General features: G+C 38.3%; 1 protein-coding gene across 1 annotated transcript in view; it reads right to left on the bottom strand.

Annotated features, from left to right (window-relative positions):
- The window catches only part of PKHD1 (PKHD1 ciliary IPT domain containing fibrocystin/polyductin), a 411,516-nt gene that overhangs the window by 385,249 nt on the left and 7,508 nt on the right, over positions 1-18,759 (bottom strand). Inside the window, exons 3-13 of the mRNA XM_039853082.1 lie at positions 18,048-18,125; positions 17,287-17,431; positions 14,758-14,866; positions 11,231-11,288; positions 7,763-7,841; positions 6,396-6,470; positions 5,284-5,348; positions 4,750-4,789; positions 3,946-4,016; positions 968-1,069; positions 32-127 (exon numbers count right to left, since the gene is read on the bottom strand). Coding sequence (XP_039709016.1) covers positions 32-127; positions 968-1,069; positions 3,946-4,016; positions 4,750-4,789; positions 5,284-5,348; positions 6,396-6,470; positions 7,763-7,841; positions 11,231-11,288; positions 14,758-14,866; positions 17,287-17,431; positions 18,048-18,125 — 918 coding nt within the window. The remainder of the gene's footprint in view (positions 1-31; positions 128-967; positions 1,070-3,945; positions 4,017-4,749; positions 4,790-5,283; positions 5,349-6,395; positions 6,471-7,762; positions 7,842-11,230; positions 11,289-14,757; positions 14,867-17,286; positions 17,432-18,047; positions 18,126-18,759) is intronic.

Raw genomic sequence — 18,759 nt, 5'->3', positions numbered from 1 at the left:
GGTCATCGAACAGCCCTGGTGACTTCCTTACCTGCTTGAGGCGCAGTGAGCCTTGCACCTTGTCCTGGAGCCCTAGTAGTACACTCAATCTTCCTGGGAGACACGTGTCTCACATCACATGGAATGCCTGAGGAGAATTTTTTAAATTAGATAGGTATAGATATAGGTATGTAGATTTGATGACAAGACCACAGGACCACACTGAAGTAGACAGGCTCTTAATTAAGGCAAAGGGCTGGATGTGAATAGTATAGCAAAAGTTGTCACCCCCAACTGAAGCAGGCCAGGAAAGAGAGATTGCAGAGCAGTAGAGCATAGGACAACTTAAAATCAGAAAGAAAGCAATGCAATTCACTGCCATCACTGAAGATGTCCTAAACCACTCAGCTGAGCTTAGGGGTGGGGGGGGGCGGTGGGGGGGAGTTGTGATATGAGAGCTAGGACATTTTCCTGGTCCTCGATGTCACCAACTAGAGGAGTATTCCACCTGGCAGAACAAAAGTTCCAAGACAGATTCCACAAAAGGGTTTGCCATGAAGGCATTCCAGAAGAATCTGCATAGCAATTGCCTGCTCATTCTTGCCTGTCTTTATAGAGGAGGCTAAGAGGGAAGAGGGGACGGGGTTTGAGGGGGAGTTGTCTTTTAGTAGGAGTAGCCTTTTGTGAAAAGGCAGCTATACTTTTCCCTTCTCTTCACTCCCAAGATGGGGACACTTGAGGGAGTTGTCTATGAATTGTGAGTGTGTCTGCAGGACATCCCATTCCTGTTACATGTTTGCAGAGCTGCAAGACTGCAATCCCACTTGGTCTCAACCAAACACAGGTAAAATACCTTAGAGCAGTGTAGCACAATGAGTTGGAAAAGACAAAGACTTTTTCCCCCAACCCTCTCCATGCCATAAGAGATACATAATTTCCTACACCATTTAAAACTGTGAACTATTTTTAGTCATTTCAACTTATTTACCTGAAATGGTAACCTGGGCAGGAATGTCAAAGAAGTCTCCTGTAATTGTGATGTCTGTTCTTCCCCCAAGGCTCCCAGTTTCTGGAAACACAGATAGTATTTCTGCAAGAGACAAAAAGCAGGCATCCAAATATAGACCAGGATGTGACCCAGATAATAATATAATAATAGAAACTATCAATAATTTATTTCTTCCCTTAACTTCCCAAGACTAGCAACAGTTGGAATTTTTGGCAGTAATAGTCATTTAAAAATGCACATAATAAGAAAAGAACTCACATATACCAATATGTATAATAACACACATTATACAGGATCAGTATTTGAAAGGAAAGAAAAGTGCCATCACTCAGGCTATCAGCAAAAATCCCAACATACCACAATGCATTCTTAGGAAATCTGTCTCTTGACCTCAAGGATCTATTTACAAGTCACAGAACAGTAGATTATGTTTTATGGAGGAATCAACTTTGGATGTACCAGGCAAGGTCTCAATTTATTCACGAGTCGGCGATTTGCTCTAGCAAAAGAATGAATTACGCTGTCTTCAGTTCCCTAGCACTCCTTCCCATCCTGCATACTCCTTCACTCTGTATGCACTCACATGTCATCCCCAGTTCTTTCATGCTACCTTCTGATGGCTTTCGACCTTTTAGTAATATGTCACATATCCCTGAGAATTTAACTTTTCTAATTCCTTCCACTCTTATGATCAAACTTTGACAGTTCTAAGTTTTATTCCCTCAAGGGGAAGAAGAGTTGTATCCTATGATAAACTGAGGGTACAAAGAAGTTAATCATGAATGGTTACCAATTCCAAATAGATATTCTATCAGGGTACTTTCTGCCCATGAGACAAAGCAGAGGAGCTTTTGAGTGCAAAGATTGATCTTCCACACTCAAATATCAAAATTCAACTCTAATAATAATAACCCCCTTCTTTTCGTCTACTATTTTATAATTTTTTTCAATGTTTGCAAAGCACATACTATGTGGCGCAAGGAATATATAGATGAATACGAAATAGTTCCTGTCATCAAAGAGGTCAGAACAGTAAGGAAGGGCAGATACACAAAAGGATAATTATCATATCTTGGGCTAACAAAATTAGAGAGTGAGCATGAAAGTGCAGAGAAGAAGTTTAATCATAAGGTGGGAGTACGGTGAAATTGAAAAACAATTCTAGAAGTGACACTTGAGGTGAATGTTAAAGGATGGATTAGAACTGGATGAATAAAGGAGAAAAAGAAGGGAAAGGGCATTTAAAGGAAATGATAGCCCGAGTGTGGAGAGAAGGGATTGCACAGTGCATTTAAGTGTTGCTCGAATATAAAAGAGAGAGATGGAGCTGCAGAAGCAGACAAGGAGAGGATCAGAAGCTTGTACCATTCCCTGTAGGACATGAGAAGCCATTAGAGGATGGGAAGCAGGGGAGAGGCATCAGATGTGTGCTTGATGAAGAGAATGGTGACGGTTAGGAAGCGCAAGGATCAGTAGGGACAAATGGCAGGTTGGGGGCCCCTTAGAAACCACTGCAGCATGCCAGGCAAGAGATTATGGAATCCTGAATTAAGACAGAGTAGATACATTATATTTAAGAAACATATGATAGATAGAATTCATGGAAACTGGGGATAAAATCAATGTGGAGATGAGGGGAGAGAATCCCAAGATTCTTGCTCATCTACTTCTACTAACAACTTTTGTAGTTAGAAGGACAAACAGCATTTTGTCCACTTTATAAATGTTTAATTGGGGCTCAGAAAGGCTAACTGAGTTAACCAAACTCAACCAGTAATTGAATGCCAGCCCTCAAGGAGCTCAACACAAGGCACTTAGCAGCTGTTCACATCCCCTCTCTTCATAGCCTCTTCTGCTATGAAAAAGTTCCGGCCTGAGAGTTTATATCCCAAGAAGACACTGGTGCTGGAAATATGAGATAGCTATGTGATCAGAGATGTCTGCCAGCCAATCTGGTATTCAGGGTTTAATACCGATGGGCAGACTCACAAAGGACCTTAGAGTAGGTGGTAAGGAGAGTTTACTTCCCATAGTATATTGGTTACGTGCCTGAGATTTGGAATTAGAGCTGCGCTTTCTAGCACTAGAACTTTTGGACATACTACTTTGCCTCTGACTGCTTTTTCATCTGTAAACTTAGGCCAGCTTTACCGATCTCAGTTAAATGAAATAAATATTGAGATCGTATGTAAAGCACTCAATGAGGTCCTGCCATTCTTCTTGCTGCTGCTGCCACTATCACCATCATCTCAGGTGCTTCTTCAAGTTTACTACAAAAGAGACCAATTACACTATTTAAAGAAAATAAAGACAAGAGTCAAAATTCAGCTTTTGCAGAATTAGGCTATCTACGGAATAACTGGCATTTGCCCCATGACCTATGAAATTTCTTGTACTTTTGGCAAAAGTAGATTCTGCTGCCTCTGGAATCTGAACCTACCTCACAGACATTTCTTCGGTGGCTTTGTGATTGTATTCAAGCCTAGAATCTAAGTACTCTTCTTTAGTAGTCAGTTTTCCACTACTGAATTGCATTCACAATTTCATGTTTTTTAGTATGGAGTTTTGCTCATCAGTATCAGCAAGTTATAAATTGTTAAATGAATGCTCAGAGGTGAAATATTAAAGTAACATTTGAAAAGATGTGCTTTTAGATTTTTCAGTGCTACCTCTCTTTTGTTATTTATTAGAACAGAACAAAATTGGCTCCCCTTTCTTTCATCCAGTCTATATCCAGAAACTTTGTATGGAAGACTATGATTGAGCTTTTTTTAATATGGCAACAAAAGCTGATGCTCATATAAGCAACTAATTCTCATCTAAAACCAAAGGGTCATCCATGATTGCAGGATAGCTTGATAGTCATAGAGAAAATAGCCAGAAGAAAGGGAAGGAGGGTCCAACATTCAGTGAGGTATGAGGGAAAGAGCGAGAGTTAGGGTAAAGAGAAATAGTACCTGAGTATGTCTGGTACAGGAAAAGTTCCTGTTTAGCACTGATCAGCCACGCATTCTTATGTACCATCGACCTTCAAAAAAGACAAAATCGTGTTTTGGAAGAAAACAGCATCGGAAATTGCATTTATTTAAATTGGCTGCCTGAAAGGAAGATCATGGACTAACCTTTAGTGAGATTTAGGACATTTTAGATACCATGTCCTTTTGATGACCAAAGAATGATACCAATGGGGCAAAGTGTATATTCTGATCTAGAAAATTAATGTATGAGAATAATAATACCTACTTCACAGAATATCAAAAGCATTAAATAGAATGATGAATGTGAAAGGGCCTGGTATAGAGCTGGCCAATAGGAGATACTCAATAGATGTTAGTTTTATTACATAATGACAGAATACGAGGTAAGTCATACAGAAAGAAAATTAAAATTCTAATTTATCTCTCTGGTTCTATGAAATTTGCACCCTTTCCATTTTGAAATTCCTGGAATGGTATAATGTTATGTCATAGAACTATGTACGGTTTTAAATTTATAGTATTATGAGATTACTTGTGATGTAATTCCCAAAATTCTGTACCATCACCACATTAAACTATTTACACCGACTCAAGATGAGTACATAGGACACAATCATATTCACTCAATTTAAAAAAATCAACCGGTCACCCAGGGTTATATTATTTTATTTTGTTCATGTATGTTTGAAATTCTTCATTATAAAAGGTTAAAAAAAGTAAGCAAGACAAGAGAGAGACACTATAAGATGAAGACAAATTTGGTTATTATTCCCAATTACTTACTTTCCTTTGTTAAATACGGAAAAACTAACATTCTGGGAGCCTGTAACAAAAAGAAACAGACGTTAATACAGGAATCCACATGGATCACCTTGGCCAGGCCACTAACACCATTGACCTAAGGACTTCAGATATCACCCAAACCTGTAATTTCCTTAATGGTGCCCAAAATAACATCTCCCAGACTTGCACCATCAGCAATGTAGACTTCTCACAATAAAAGGAGAAACGTAGTAGCACATAGCGAGTAAGAGCCCAGTCTTGGAGTTAGACCAAGCATGAGAAATCCTGCTCTTCTGGTTACCAGCTTCAATTTTATCACCTGTAAAGTGAAAATAATTCCACTAACCTCACAGATTTATTGTGAGGATTACGTTAGTTTATGTTTAAGCGACTTCATATAATGCTTTCCAGGGAGTTCTCAACAAATGATAGTTATTATTATCATGATGAGAACCAATTTTTGAAATAAGTTTTTTCCAGACACAGAGAAAGAAATGGATAAGACTTTTAAATTATGTGACTTCTCAAACATACCAATATAGTTGCCTTCCACGCGGCACTGCAGAGTCCCAAAACCATGGTCTTCCTGAATAGGGTAGCTAGGGATAAAAACAAAAACCTGAGGTGAGGATTACCAGACAACTCAGTTCAGAAGTTCTAACTCTTTAGCAAGGAAAGTGTGAAATAAAATATAAATTAGCCAGAGAAAACTGGTAATATTGAAAGTATAATGAGCTCATTGGGGTAAATGCTTAGCGTAGTATTAGGTAGAGTTATCATCAATACATTTACTACTAGTCAAACACAGTGTGAGACAAAATTTAACTTTTTCAGTCCTTTCTTTCCAAAATCTGTTTTATGACAAGGATAGCAAAATCCTTGAAAAACTACAGAAAAAAAATGTGTTAGCAAGTGTGAACACACAAAAAAGGACAATCCTGAGCAAACAAATTAAAGACACCAAGAAGAAACCACATTATAGAATTTGGTTCTACTAAATGTTGTTCCTAAAAAGCTAAACCATAGAATGTAATTCTTGGATGATCTCAAAAGAGGTTAATCCACTTCATCCAGGATGAAGTAAAAATCTCACAAAATGTTGGTTATCTGAACAAAAAGCATGTAGACATACATTTTAAAAAATCGTCATAAATAAATAAATTTTAGTCACGTTTTTCTTTAGCTAGTCGTTATAGTATAAGGGTTAAGAACATGAGCTCTGGAAGTTGGTTTATCAATCAGAGTTCAAATCCCAGCTCTGCCACTTGCTCTTTGTGAAACATTGACCAAGTTACTTAAGTACTCAGCTTTCTTATCTGTAAATTGAGGCTAATAACTGTATGTACTCATGAGATTATTGAGTGACTTAAATGTAAAGCATTAGAGCAGGGCTTGGCCTACAGTAAGCACTTAGTAAATATTAGTAAGTATCTGGATTTAAGAAAGGTTTTCAAGAAAGTTTTCAGAATCCACTTCAACTTGCATTTTGAATCAATTACTTTCTTTTCCAGTACGTCTAAAAATAAAGCAGTCGATATTTATGGATGACTTATATTTTAAAAAAATAGGGGTGTGTGTATGTGTGTGTGTGTTCTACCCAGGTGGAAGAACTTAAAAGCATGTATGTTGGCAAGAAAGACACTCACCGGCTTCCTGTCTGCCAGTTTACAAGAGAGCAAGGAGTAACCCATTTGTCTCCTTGGGTTTCCAAGATCAATGGGCTGCATAAAAAAATGGAAACAAAAGACAAGAGACAATAATGCAATGCTTCCAGCAAACATTCCTGGCAAAACTCAGAGGAAAAACTATGATAAACATTCTCCTCCGGATTTATGGGGCATTACAGCGGTGGCTGAAGGCCGTGCCCTGAAGAGATGTTGAATCAAGTTCTCAACCTAAACATAGGGGTGCACAGCACCATCTCATGGTTCACACGTTCACACGTTCACACTACAAAGGGAGAATTTCCTCTTTCCTGAAAACTTTCATTATCTCCACATTTGCTATATTGGGTCTATACAGAACTATAGCAGAGTGTGTGCCTTTGTCCTGCCTTTCAAAGATTGTGTTCCAGACTGATGCTGAGATGGAACCAAGCAGTGAATATGGTATATTGCCAATGACGTGCTTGGGGCTTTTATCCTCCACAGGAAGAATAATTTCCTTTCAAGACAAGTGGACCATTACTTAATGCCAGAAATGTAGATCTTGAGAGAAGTCAAATCCTTTTCTCCTCACTAGTGAAGAATCAAAGAGAGAAAGCAGAACAGAGGAGGATGCTCTACCTTGTTCAGAGGTGAAAGAAAAATTAGTCACAGTGTATAGAATCTACTCAGCTGAGCATATAGTAAGATTATGTTCCCTCTACTTTATAAATTCTCACTGTAATTGCTTCATATAGTGAATAACCACAATTGTTTAAACCTTCCCACAAACATCACAACTTCAATACTTTTCTTCTTGTTCTTCTTTCTCTCAAACATGGATGATTTAATAGTATTACTTTCCATTAAAACAATCTTTGAGGAAAAATGTAATGTTGACATGCTAATCATTCACAGAAAATATTAAAAACTCAATGGTTTTCAGTCCTTCTTCCATATTTCCTCTGATAGCACTACTAGAATGTCTAAATGCACAAATGAATAACAACCAAGCCAGGAAGTTAATGGGCTTTTGGGTCCACACATTATTTTATAAAGCATTTATTTCATCCTGAGAAACAAAAGGGAGAAGGGGAAGAATAGGAAAAGAATATCCACAGATGCGATTACAGTACGATTCACACTGAGCCCAGAGTGACTAGTTGTCAGTAAATAAATGGACAAACTTAATCGTCCAGTCGCAATTACATTAACAAAATTTGCTGAAGCCCAGCTCACCAGGGACCATAAACTGAAAGAGGAAAATAGCAATTTAGCGCCAACTGCCTACAATTTATTGCTATCAGGGAAACTGAAAGCAATACAGCATATCTGTAAGTAGTTGTACACAGAAACAAACATACACATACCTATCAATGTAGTCTGCATCAAAATCAAAGGTTTCCAATTTTCCAGTGATAATCCAGCCATATACATGTATTAGTTTTCCTATGTGAAGAAGATTTTTTTAATTTAATATACTTATTTATATTAAATGTATAACATAAACCATATTTCTTTTTGTACTTTTACTCAATATGTCTAAGCTGGTCATGATTCAGAATATTCACTTTTTTATAAGATGTACAAAAGGAAAGGATTACCAAATATGATCCAGTGATCAATATTACAGATTAGAAAGGCTAAAAAAAAAACAATTATCACAATTATAGACTTAATCATCTATGTGTAGAGCATGGAAGGAATAATGGGCCTTCCTCGCAGTCCATTAAGCATGAAGCTTTCAAGAGGAAGGGGCTGGTTTCCACGTAGGGCTCTGTTCTACTCTCTTGAATGTGTGTAGACCATTCACCCAATGTGGGATTAAAGAACAACATGCCTTGAGGTACTCCACGCTTCAAAAGACTCTCTTCTGGACAGTTCCTAATATGAACAGCGGTGATATGAGGAGTCTCATATCACACAATCTGGATGGGTATTCAGGGATACTAAAATTTTTCCATCTCTCTGAGTACAAAAGATAAATATCATGGTTGACCCAAATGGATAGGAACTAAGAAAGAAGGGCTAGACACAGCAGAATTATGGCTTAAAGGATAGGCAATGGCATTCTCACTCACTTAATAAATGTGCTCATGTTCAAAGATAGGGCAAATTGAGGATCCGCAAACAGTTGGTGTCTGCCTTGCCCACTGATAAATGGATGACTTCTACTGTTGGATTCCTTCTATGTGACTTGCAGGGATTTCCACTGGGTATTAAGTTTTTCCTTAATGCTTCCTTCTTTTGAGATCGTAAGAATGAATGTATAGGTATCAGCAATCTCCTTTCCACAAGGTAGATTCTCAATACTACTTCCACCCCCTCTGCTTATAGGAGTTGGGAAAGAAATTTAAAGTAGCCCCTTCTCAGAAAGAGTTTTGGGGCCCCTACCAAATGCTACACAGGTTGATTTCTTCCATAGCTGAAGAACACCTAAACTCAGTTCTGTGGAACTACATGAGGCAAAGTTTTAAGCAAACGCGCCACAGCAAGGTGATGATGTTAAAGTTGACTACACAACCCCACAACATTCAAATAATTACAGAATACAATTACAAATAATTGCCTTCAACATAATTACAGAATTTAATCATTTATGCTATAATATTTTAGCACCACAAATACTACTTAGAGATGAGAGAGGTCTTGGTTAATAATGGAAAAATGGAAAAAAAAAATCGGGCAGCTATGAGGTTTATGAGGCACTGAAATCAGAGAATGTTGAGTCCCTTCATGGACACACATAAGGCCATGAAAGTACATTGACAAGGAGTTGTTCCCTTCCCACTGTGCTTGTGTTCTATTAATAAGAAGTGACTCTCATCTGCAGTCATTGGATGACTTGCACTAAAACAATGGGAATCTTCTAGGAAGTATTACAGCCACTTTACAGGTGAATGGGTAGAAAGAGAGGAACCTAATATCTTACAGGAAGGTCACAGAATTGGCAAAAGCCTATTGTCTGAAGGTCTCTGCAACTGTTAACAATGGGCAAAATAGTTCTTCATTTTAGTAGGGTTAATTTATCAATTTCCTCACTTCGGTGGACATGATTTCTAGCTCTGATGAGCACTATTTTAAAAACTATTAACAGATTATAGAAATTAGAAATTCCTGTGAGGTTTTGTTTTGTGACTAAAAAAGAGAGAGAGGAAGAGAGGAGTGGGGGGAGAGAAAGAGAAAGAGAGAGGAGCCCCAAAAGAAGCAGACAAATGGCTAAGCCAGACCGCAGTGCTGGAGGATTCTGTATCACAGTGGAGAACTGCTAACCGCATATAGAAATCAGCTATTCATAAACGTCATCTCTCCTGTCCCCATCATCTCCCCCACCTCCCTGGCTGCTACTCTGGGCAGGCTTCCCAAATGAAATGAGAGTAATCGTCTGGAAAGTGATTTTGAAGATGCAGCCGTGTGGATCCTGCCTGGAGGGACTCTCCTACCAGGCCAGGCACCAATTGTTCCCCCAGAAGGTGCAGGAGTCTGTGTGTAGAACTCAGACTCAGTGGGAAAAACGGACTTGACAGATCTGGTGCCAGCTGACATCCCATTTCACACTTCTAAGGGCTGGCTCCTTCCTCATCCCTCACCCTAACAAGACTTCTGCCATCTAAACAAGAGCTTTCTAACACCAGAGCAGCAGGAACCCAAATGTCTGCATATGATTTTTTTCATAGACCACATATCTTTTTAATAAAACATTATTACGTCTTGATTATTCAGACAAATGCAAAGAAATAGGTCTATGAATAACCTGCACTCATTAGATAAAGCTGAATTCATATTCTTTAGATATAATTTAAATGCGCACATACATAATCTGTGTCTATATACACACATATATACACACACTTGTACAAACACTTTTTAGCAACTCGGATATTTATTTTGACATTTTTGAATAGTTAATCCATTCAAAACAAGTAGGTCAGTTTATGTATTTAGACTCAACCACATATAAAATTTAGCAACTTCTATTCCCTTACTTATACCATCTGGAAACCTTGAACAAATGAAAAACCCAAAATAGATGTAGGAATCCGCCAAGAATCAGAGAGCAAATTGCTTAAGACTTAGTTTAAGGTGGGTTTAGCGGTTCCTGAATCTCTTAGTTGCAATCCCTTCTTTTATGTAAATCCCCCAGCTTTCTCTTTTCTTCTATCCTCCTGGCCTTTGCATTATCTGTGTGCTAACTCATAAACAAGGCCCCAGGAGAAGGATAAGGGCTAATTGTCTTCATGTGGTATCCAGCACTGCTCAACACAAGACAAAATATTGGGCATATGGGCCCACTCTAGATTCTGGCTGTTTAGGTTCAAATCTCAGCTGTACACTTATTAGAAGTTATGACTTTAGACAAATTACATAACTTTTTCATATTTCATTTCCTCATTTGCAAAATGGGAATAATAATAGTTCCTATATCAGGTTCTGGTGAAGATATAATAACATAACATGCCCAAAGCTTAGAACAGAACCTGGCTCACAGTAAGTTTCAATAAAGCTTTGCTATTATGTCAATGATTATAAAGTTACAAGCAATAATGATTTCTATTTCTTCCATTCTTCAGCAGCACCTGGTTTGACTTTGCTGGCCTCTTTTTCTTTTCACGTTTGGATTCCTTTTGTTATCAGTGAAGTAGCAGAGCAAAAGTGTCCAGAGGTGAAACCAAATCAGTTTAAAAATAAACCAGAGGTTGAGACTCATTGTTATAACAGCATCAGAGATAAAGCTAAATGTTCTTATTTATGAGGACCACCTACCTGGAGAGAAGAGTTTTCAATAAGCTTGACATAGGAATTCATAATTATTCCTATTTTAATAGGAGATTTCTTACCTGGAACTCCACTTGGTGGATAAACTTGGTAAACAATGGGTGTCTGTGCCCTGGAAAACTGTTTTGAAAATGTTATCACAAGTGAGCATTTCATTAAAATATCACAACCACAAACACAAGGACAAGTCATTCCTCACAGAGCATTTAGCTATGATAGTAAATGCTTACACTTTCTCAAATCACCTTATATCTATTTCTTTTCATCTTCATAATATTTCTGTGAAGCAGAGATGACAAATATTATTATAGCTCTTCCGTAGATGAGGTAAAGGAATTCATCCAAGGTCATATAGCATTCTCTCTTGTACCATACTGCCCAAAACTTGGCAAGCCTGCTTTTATCACCTGCCAGACCCAGAAACACATTTTACCAGAAGGAAAGTTAGGCAGGCCAAGCTTTAAAATACAAACCTTTTAATTCCATTATTATAACTTAGTATCTTGGGGTTTTGAAAGTTTTTTATTTTTCCAGACAAGAATTTACTTATTTAAATTAATAGGATTACAACTTAAATTATTATCAACCAGCATAATGGTAAGGATTATTAAACTATGAAAAATTAGAAGTTGAATAAGCATACGAGTGAGGCGTTTATTAGGAAAATGGAAGGTGCCTGTGAGAAGAATACAATTCAAGTGATTCAAGGAATGGGAAGCAACATTACTCTTCAAAGAGTAAAAGCCTGGTCATGGCACTCCCAATCACCTGGCGATGCCCTTCCCTCCAAAATACTTTATCTGCTAATCATAAGCCCCAAAACCCGACTCAGTCATTGTTATATCCCTGTACATAGCTTGGTATGAAGAAGACATTCAGATTTGTGTGAATGAATGGGGTGGACTCATCTGAGAGGACTGATATACCCTGCCTGGAAGCAAAGGGGAGATGAGACAATTCCAGAAATTCTATTTTGCCTATAGACATCCGGGTTAGTCCAAGATTTGTACATTTCACAGTCAGGGCCAGTGTGAAGAAATTGAAAAGCAAAAGAATGGACTGACCAGGCCAAGGGGTGACCCTAAGCTAATGACTCTCCCAAAAAGAGACCTAGTCCCCTCTCCTGCCACCCTCCACCCCAACCACCTCTGGACGCCCAGACCACCTCCATTCCTGCAAAACAAAGATAACAAATTGTTTTGCTTGGTCTGCTTCCAGCACCCTGGGAGTCTGCCTTCCCAGGGAGAATATTACCAAAGAATAACTCATGGTTAATCAACAGCCGTAATCAGACATCGAAAATCAAAAGACACAAAGCCGATGCAGGTTGGCAAATGCAGTTTTAAGTTATTGATCCACAGGACTGTGCAGTCTGCCATCAAGACTAGTGTCTTCTCTTTCTTAAAGGAAAGGGTTAGAAAATAGTTCACAGAAAATATGTACAATCAAAAGGTCAAAGTAAGAATGCTGTGACCTCCCCCGTTGGGAGCTGGCTCCTTTCTCACCAAAAGATAAAGATTAATGCAATTTCACACACATCTGCCAAACACACAATTCTCATGCCAGTCTCCCAGCCTTCTACTGCACCCAGGCCTTCAACTCACACTGGAACTCCCTTCATACCATTGTCACTTGCATTGGAACTTTACCGTAGGAGCCTCATGAAGTAGACTAGTAGTTATTGCCCCTTCTCACAGATGTTAGAAACTGAGGCAGATGGCATAACTGAGTCCAAACCAATAAGAAAACATACCTCTTGATTTTCAACTTGAAATATGAAATTACCATTCAGTCTGTAAGCCTTCCACCAGAAGTGTGGGGGGAATAGAGCAATTTCTTTATCATTCTCTCTCAGTTCCTCAGAGCGTGATGGGACAGGCTCAAGGTTCCACCTCAAAAAAGGCATCACTTGTGATGTCTCTCTGAGCTGACACAACATAAAATGGTACGTTTCTAACAGAAACAAGCCCTTGGTCACCCACCAAGCTAGAGACACGACAAAGTGAAAAATTAATGAGTTTCCAAATCCAGCTTCCCACTTGCTGATCTTTGAGAGAAAGTCAGGTCAGCAGCAGTAAGATGGGGGAGAAGAAAAGCCGCGGATTAGAATGATAAAGCCATAGCCACCAGCTGCTTGATAAACCTTCTGTGAGTTGTTCAAACTTGTCAGTGCCTGCAGCAGACTCTTTGGAGTGGACAAGATGGAATTAATTTTTAATACTCATGGTTCCCCAGTCCCAACCCAAAACAAAGAGACACACTGTGTTGTGTTTAGCTTGGAATGCTCTCATTAACTGTATCCCCTGGTGTTTTTTATCAATTCTCCAAGCTAGTTAAACCACTGGAGGATGTGTTTTCTTTAATGTGCAATTTAAGAAGTGTTTCTCTTCTTTTCCCTCACTCTCCTTTCCAATCTTGAATAAGTAGGAAAACTGCTATCTGGGGTGAAAGGACATCAAAACCAAAAGCAGCATGGTGATTAAAGAGCACGCTTGGCCATCTCTTTTCTGTTGTATTCACTGAGATAGTATAGAGGTGATGGTGTGGATCTTAATAAAAAGAATGATATTTTTTCTTTCTGTGCCTATGTGCAGAAGCAGCATTCAAAAGAAGAAGATTCTCTTGGAGTGAAAAAAAGTTGTTAAATGTGAATTGACAACAAATTCCAAATTTGAAAAATGAATTGCATATATAAAATGTGGATCATATTAAAGATGCATTTACAGAATGAAGTCTTATTCTAAAAAAAGGTTTAATTAATGGCTAAATTTTACTTTTATAAACAGAGGCACCCTTTGAGAAATGCAACCAAGTCAAAGGAGCATTGCCAAACCTCTGCCTTTTATGAGAAGTCTAGGATCTACCCTTTCAGAGATCATTTTGGTGTAAAACTAATCTGAAATGGACAGTAAACTGAACCAAACATAAAATAAAGCCCTGGTATACAGACTGAGCCTCTAAAATAAGTCAGGCATTGAATCATAAACTCTCTCTCTCTCCCTCTCTCCCCGACCCCGTTTCCTTTTAGCTCTGAGCTTAAAGGAGAATTCCACCAGCAAATGCCCTGTCAGTCTGGGGGTGGAAAATGTAGCAGAAATCCACCATGATATAGAGAGGAAGATGGAAGTTGAGTCCCTGAGTCCCTTCACCATGCTGAAATTCAGCATAATTTCAGCTGTAAAATAAGATGATCTTTGTGGCTCTCCTGTGGGCTTCAGTTTGGGTGAGGATTCAGTGTCAGATCCAGGTTCAAATCCTACTTCTGCCATTTACTACCTGGGCAAATTATTTATGACGGGCAAATTATTTAATCTCCCTGAGCCACAGGTTGCTCATCTATGAAAACAGGGTAATAAATAGCTACCCCATAAAATTGTGCTCATTAATGTACATAAAGCACAGAGCCTGACATACAAGTGCTCAATACCTATCTTTCATTAGTCTAGCCTCAGAAACCGCATAACTATCATTTACCTTTCCTCTAACCCTGACAAAGCAGACTTTGTGGCTGATTTATAACTTCCTCATCAATAGCACAAGCACACCTGCAAACCAGGCAAACACACATTCCGCCATCCTTAGAACCTACCTTGAAAGTACAGCTGTCTTGTGGTCCTGGATTTGGGCTGCCTACCACCTGTCCTCCAGAATGCACTTCCAGGTAGTACAGACCTTCATGTGCTTCGGACAGCAGAGACCTGAGGGCAGAAAGTGGAAATTCTTGAGAATCAAAAACTGTAAATTGCCAAAGCTAGCAGCAGCTCCCTGCACCTGTGAAGCAGAACTAACCAAAGATTCCTATATTTCATTTTTTACCTCCTAGATCCACTCAACCACTAGACTTTAAAGATTGGAGTTTTCAGCTAAAGAAGTTATGAATTTTTTATTGAAAATCCCTAAAATTAAAAAAAAAAAAACATTTGCCTTGCTTCTCAGAATTAGGTCCACAGGACATTTAGAATTAGAAGGGATTTTGATAGATATTCTAATCCTAGTTTTCATTAGAAAAAAAATGATAGTCCAAGATCAGTTAAGAGACTTATATGTGTGAACACCACAAGTTAAGGACAAAGCGGGGCTTGAATCCTAGTCTCTTTCTGATAAAAGTTTACTTGTTGCAAAAAAAGTTTTGATTTCATAGTCATCTAAGCACCTCATAAACATTTCACGTATCCATCAAGAGAATCTTAGAACTTTTCTCCTCTTTTTATGAATATCACAGTAATTTCTTTGCCTCGTTGAGGTTGCCTTCATGTTGATTTTTGTAAGAAGGAGAATATGATGAATAAAGAGCTAGAGTTGAGGAGTGCCTACCCTCACCAAATCTTTAGTATGACCTTAAATATTTAAACCTGCACTGTCCAATATATTAGTCACTAGCCATATGTTTTTACTGAGCACTTGAAATGTAGCTAGCCCCAACTAAGATGTGCTATCAGTGCAAAATACACACTGAACTTTCAAGGCTTAGTATGCAAAGAAAGATATATAGTATCTCACTAATAATTTATATATTGACTACATATGAAATGATAAATACATTACTCAAATTAGTTTTACTTGTTTCTTTTGACTTTTTAAGGTGGCTACTAGAAAATTTTTAATTACATTTGCATCTCACATTATATATTAATTGGGCAGTGCTGGTTTAAATGTTACAATGTCTGTTTTGGTAAAAAGCAGATATGTCTTTTTATGATAATGAATATGACAAATTTCATTGATGATAAATTTTATATTTTTTCACATTTGAATGTTAGTTGAACTTGATATTCATCTCCCAATGAATGAGTATAATTAAAAGGGTTGTATTTCTTTTCCTCTAAAAAAAGATGTGAAATCAATAGTGCATTTTTAAATCATTAGTATTTGGGGACTAAGGAGATAGAACTTGTAAATCTTCAGAGCGTTGATTATTTCACAGCAAGATCTTGCGGAAGCTCTATATCCAAATATATCATAAAACCTAGGAAAATATAAAGCCTGGTTTTAAAACCAACAGTTGTGCTATAAAGTTCAGTTCAACAGACATGTATAGGGCATCTTCAACTTTGCAAGGTATTCTGCTAAGCACCATGAGGACTTCGAGGGTGGACTTAAACACATCCCCTGTCCTCAGAGCTCTTAATTCTGTAAGGATGAATCTGATAAGTGGGCAACTGACATAAGTGTCATGAGAAACATAAGTCTGAGGAAACGAGGCCATTAAGGCTACACATGCTATGCCTTTGTGTGAATTATAAAAGTTCCCCCTTCAAAACAATGAATTGCGCGCGCGCGCGCGCACACACACACACACACACACACACACACACACTCCTTACAGATGAATTTCTAAAAGATGTTTCTTTCTCAAAGCTGTTGCGAGCATAGTCAGGATTTCAGCCCCTACTTGCCCCCCTTTCAAAGAAGAGAAAGATTACACTCAGTTGGTTTTTCAGGGAAGAGGTGGCATTTGCAGTGTGATTGGTTAGGATTTCAATAGACAGAGATGAAAGAGAGAAAGCCTTCCTGAAAAACAGAATAAAAAATGAAAAGAAATTTTAATGTTTTTTTTCTTAAGCAATGATCCACTTTAAGACACAAGTAGAGAAAGAACGAACTATTATAAACTTCATAGGCCAACAAAAAACTTGAGTAGAACAACGGGTTACCTGGAATGGTATATAAATCATATCAAAGTCAGTAAATATACTGAAGACTAAAGCAAATTTCCTTTCTAACTGGTTTTGGGTTTACATACAATCATTGTGACTATGCCTATTCAAAATGATCAGTTCTTTAGATGGCAAAATGGCACCATTTATTGAAATCTTAATAGCTACTGAACTCCTTGCCAAAAAAAAAAAAGTTAGAAACACTATCTACGCGCCCCCCTCCCCACACACACACATAAATATCTTTAAATTCTCAAAATTCTTCATCATATTCTTATTTTCCCAGAAGCCATAGAGCCTTGATAGGAACCTTTAAAGAAGAATATTCGCATGGAACATTTTTTAAAGCTATAGCTGGTAATTGCAGCCACAGCAAGTGTTGCTCTAATTTGCCTCCAAAAACTACTGAGATAAGCAAAGCACTGGTCCTGTCGTATCTTCTCATTTCCAGACAGGTATACCTGGTCCTGCACATCACCACCGGCAAATCCAAGAAGACAGGAGAGATGTCACAAGGGATGCTCGGCAGCACAGAAACAGTCACATTCACCAGACGTATTTCCAGCTGAAAGCCATTGGCCGGATAAAAGAGACCTGACTCTGAATCTAAACACAAGGCAAAGGGGAATCTCAGGTTGACCAGAGTTGTAATGCACATGAAAGAATGTAAAAACATGGCCACATGGGGGCAATGTGAGACACTGAGTTTGCATAAGGATTAAATTAAACTCCTCACTTCCAAAGGAGACTGCTATATAGATGAGTGTTGTCACTTATGAGCTTATAAAAAAAGTTTTCTCTCTTCAGGTCCATCCACTTAAATCCAGGATAGACTATTTCAACTCCCAAAGTTATTCTTTACCATGGTAGAGATGGACATACTAAGCCATGGTTTAGAAGTTCCTATGTATTGAATTATCTACAAGGAAGATAACCAAGATTCAGGGGACACACTGCCAAGTACTATGTTAAGTGCTTCTATCTCTCACTCAGAGTTCCATGTCACAGCTTAGCATAAGGAAATGGACACTGCGTACAATGGTGTGATGTACTGTGTTTCTGTGACTTTAGCAAGTGAGCAGCTGGAAACACAGAAGTTGGTCAGTTGGTTCATCTCCCTTCAGGCTCTCCTTAGATAAGGAAGGAAACCAAAGACTCGTATTCTTTAGGATTTTTTAGATCAATAAATAAGAAACTTGAATTTGGTAAGATACAAATCTACCATCAAAAATGACTGTGATCCACGTTCCTCCTGCAAGGCTACCTTCTTCAGGTTCAATGTGGAAATTCAGGCAAGACACTGTAAATAAGTAAAAAAAAAAAAAACCTGGTTTTTAAGGTCATATTTGGTCCACCAGCTTCCCCAATGTTATAAAGCAAAATTAAGCTTCATCAGAATCACCAGAAGGTCACTGAGCCCCACTCCCAGAGTTTCTGATTCAGTATGTCTAGGGTAGGGCCCAAGAATTTACATTTCTGATCAGGTGCTCTTGGTGCTACTGATCTAGGGACCACATCTTCAAAACTCTGGGTAAGTTCTAACTGATTCTGTCATCTTAGACATCCAAAAACCCAGTGTTTACCCCAACAATCCTGAATTTCTACTTCCTCTGGAAAGGGCCTCAAGGACACATCTGGTTCCTATGTGAACCCATGATATCTCTTCTCTCTCTTTCCCACTCTTTAATAAGGTAATCATATTTAATTGTAAAGTTGCCACTTATATCTTCCATTTCCACTTCCCAGAGAAGAGGAAACACTTATAGAAGCTGTCTCTATTTCAATCCTCCTGCTCGGTGTACCATCCTCTAGTTTCTCCTTAGTTCTGAATACATAATCAGAATGACTCTCTAAATAGACACAAAATTCTCTAGATTTTTTCCTTCCTTGCTCAGAGAGGGGCTGAAGCATGATCAGTGCTGGAATTTCCAAGG

This window comes from Pteropus medius, unplaced genomic scaffold (genome assembly GCF_902729225.1).
Source record: "Pteropus medius unplaced genomic scaffold, Ma_sr-lr_union100, whole genome shotgun sequence".
NCBI classification, from domain to species: domain Eukaryota; kingdom Metazoa; phylum Chordata; class Mammalia; order Chiroptera; family Pteropodidae; genus Pteropus; species Pteropus medius.
This window is presented reverse-complemented; position numbering and strand designations above follow the sequence as displayed.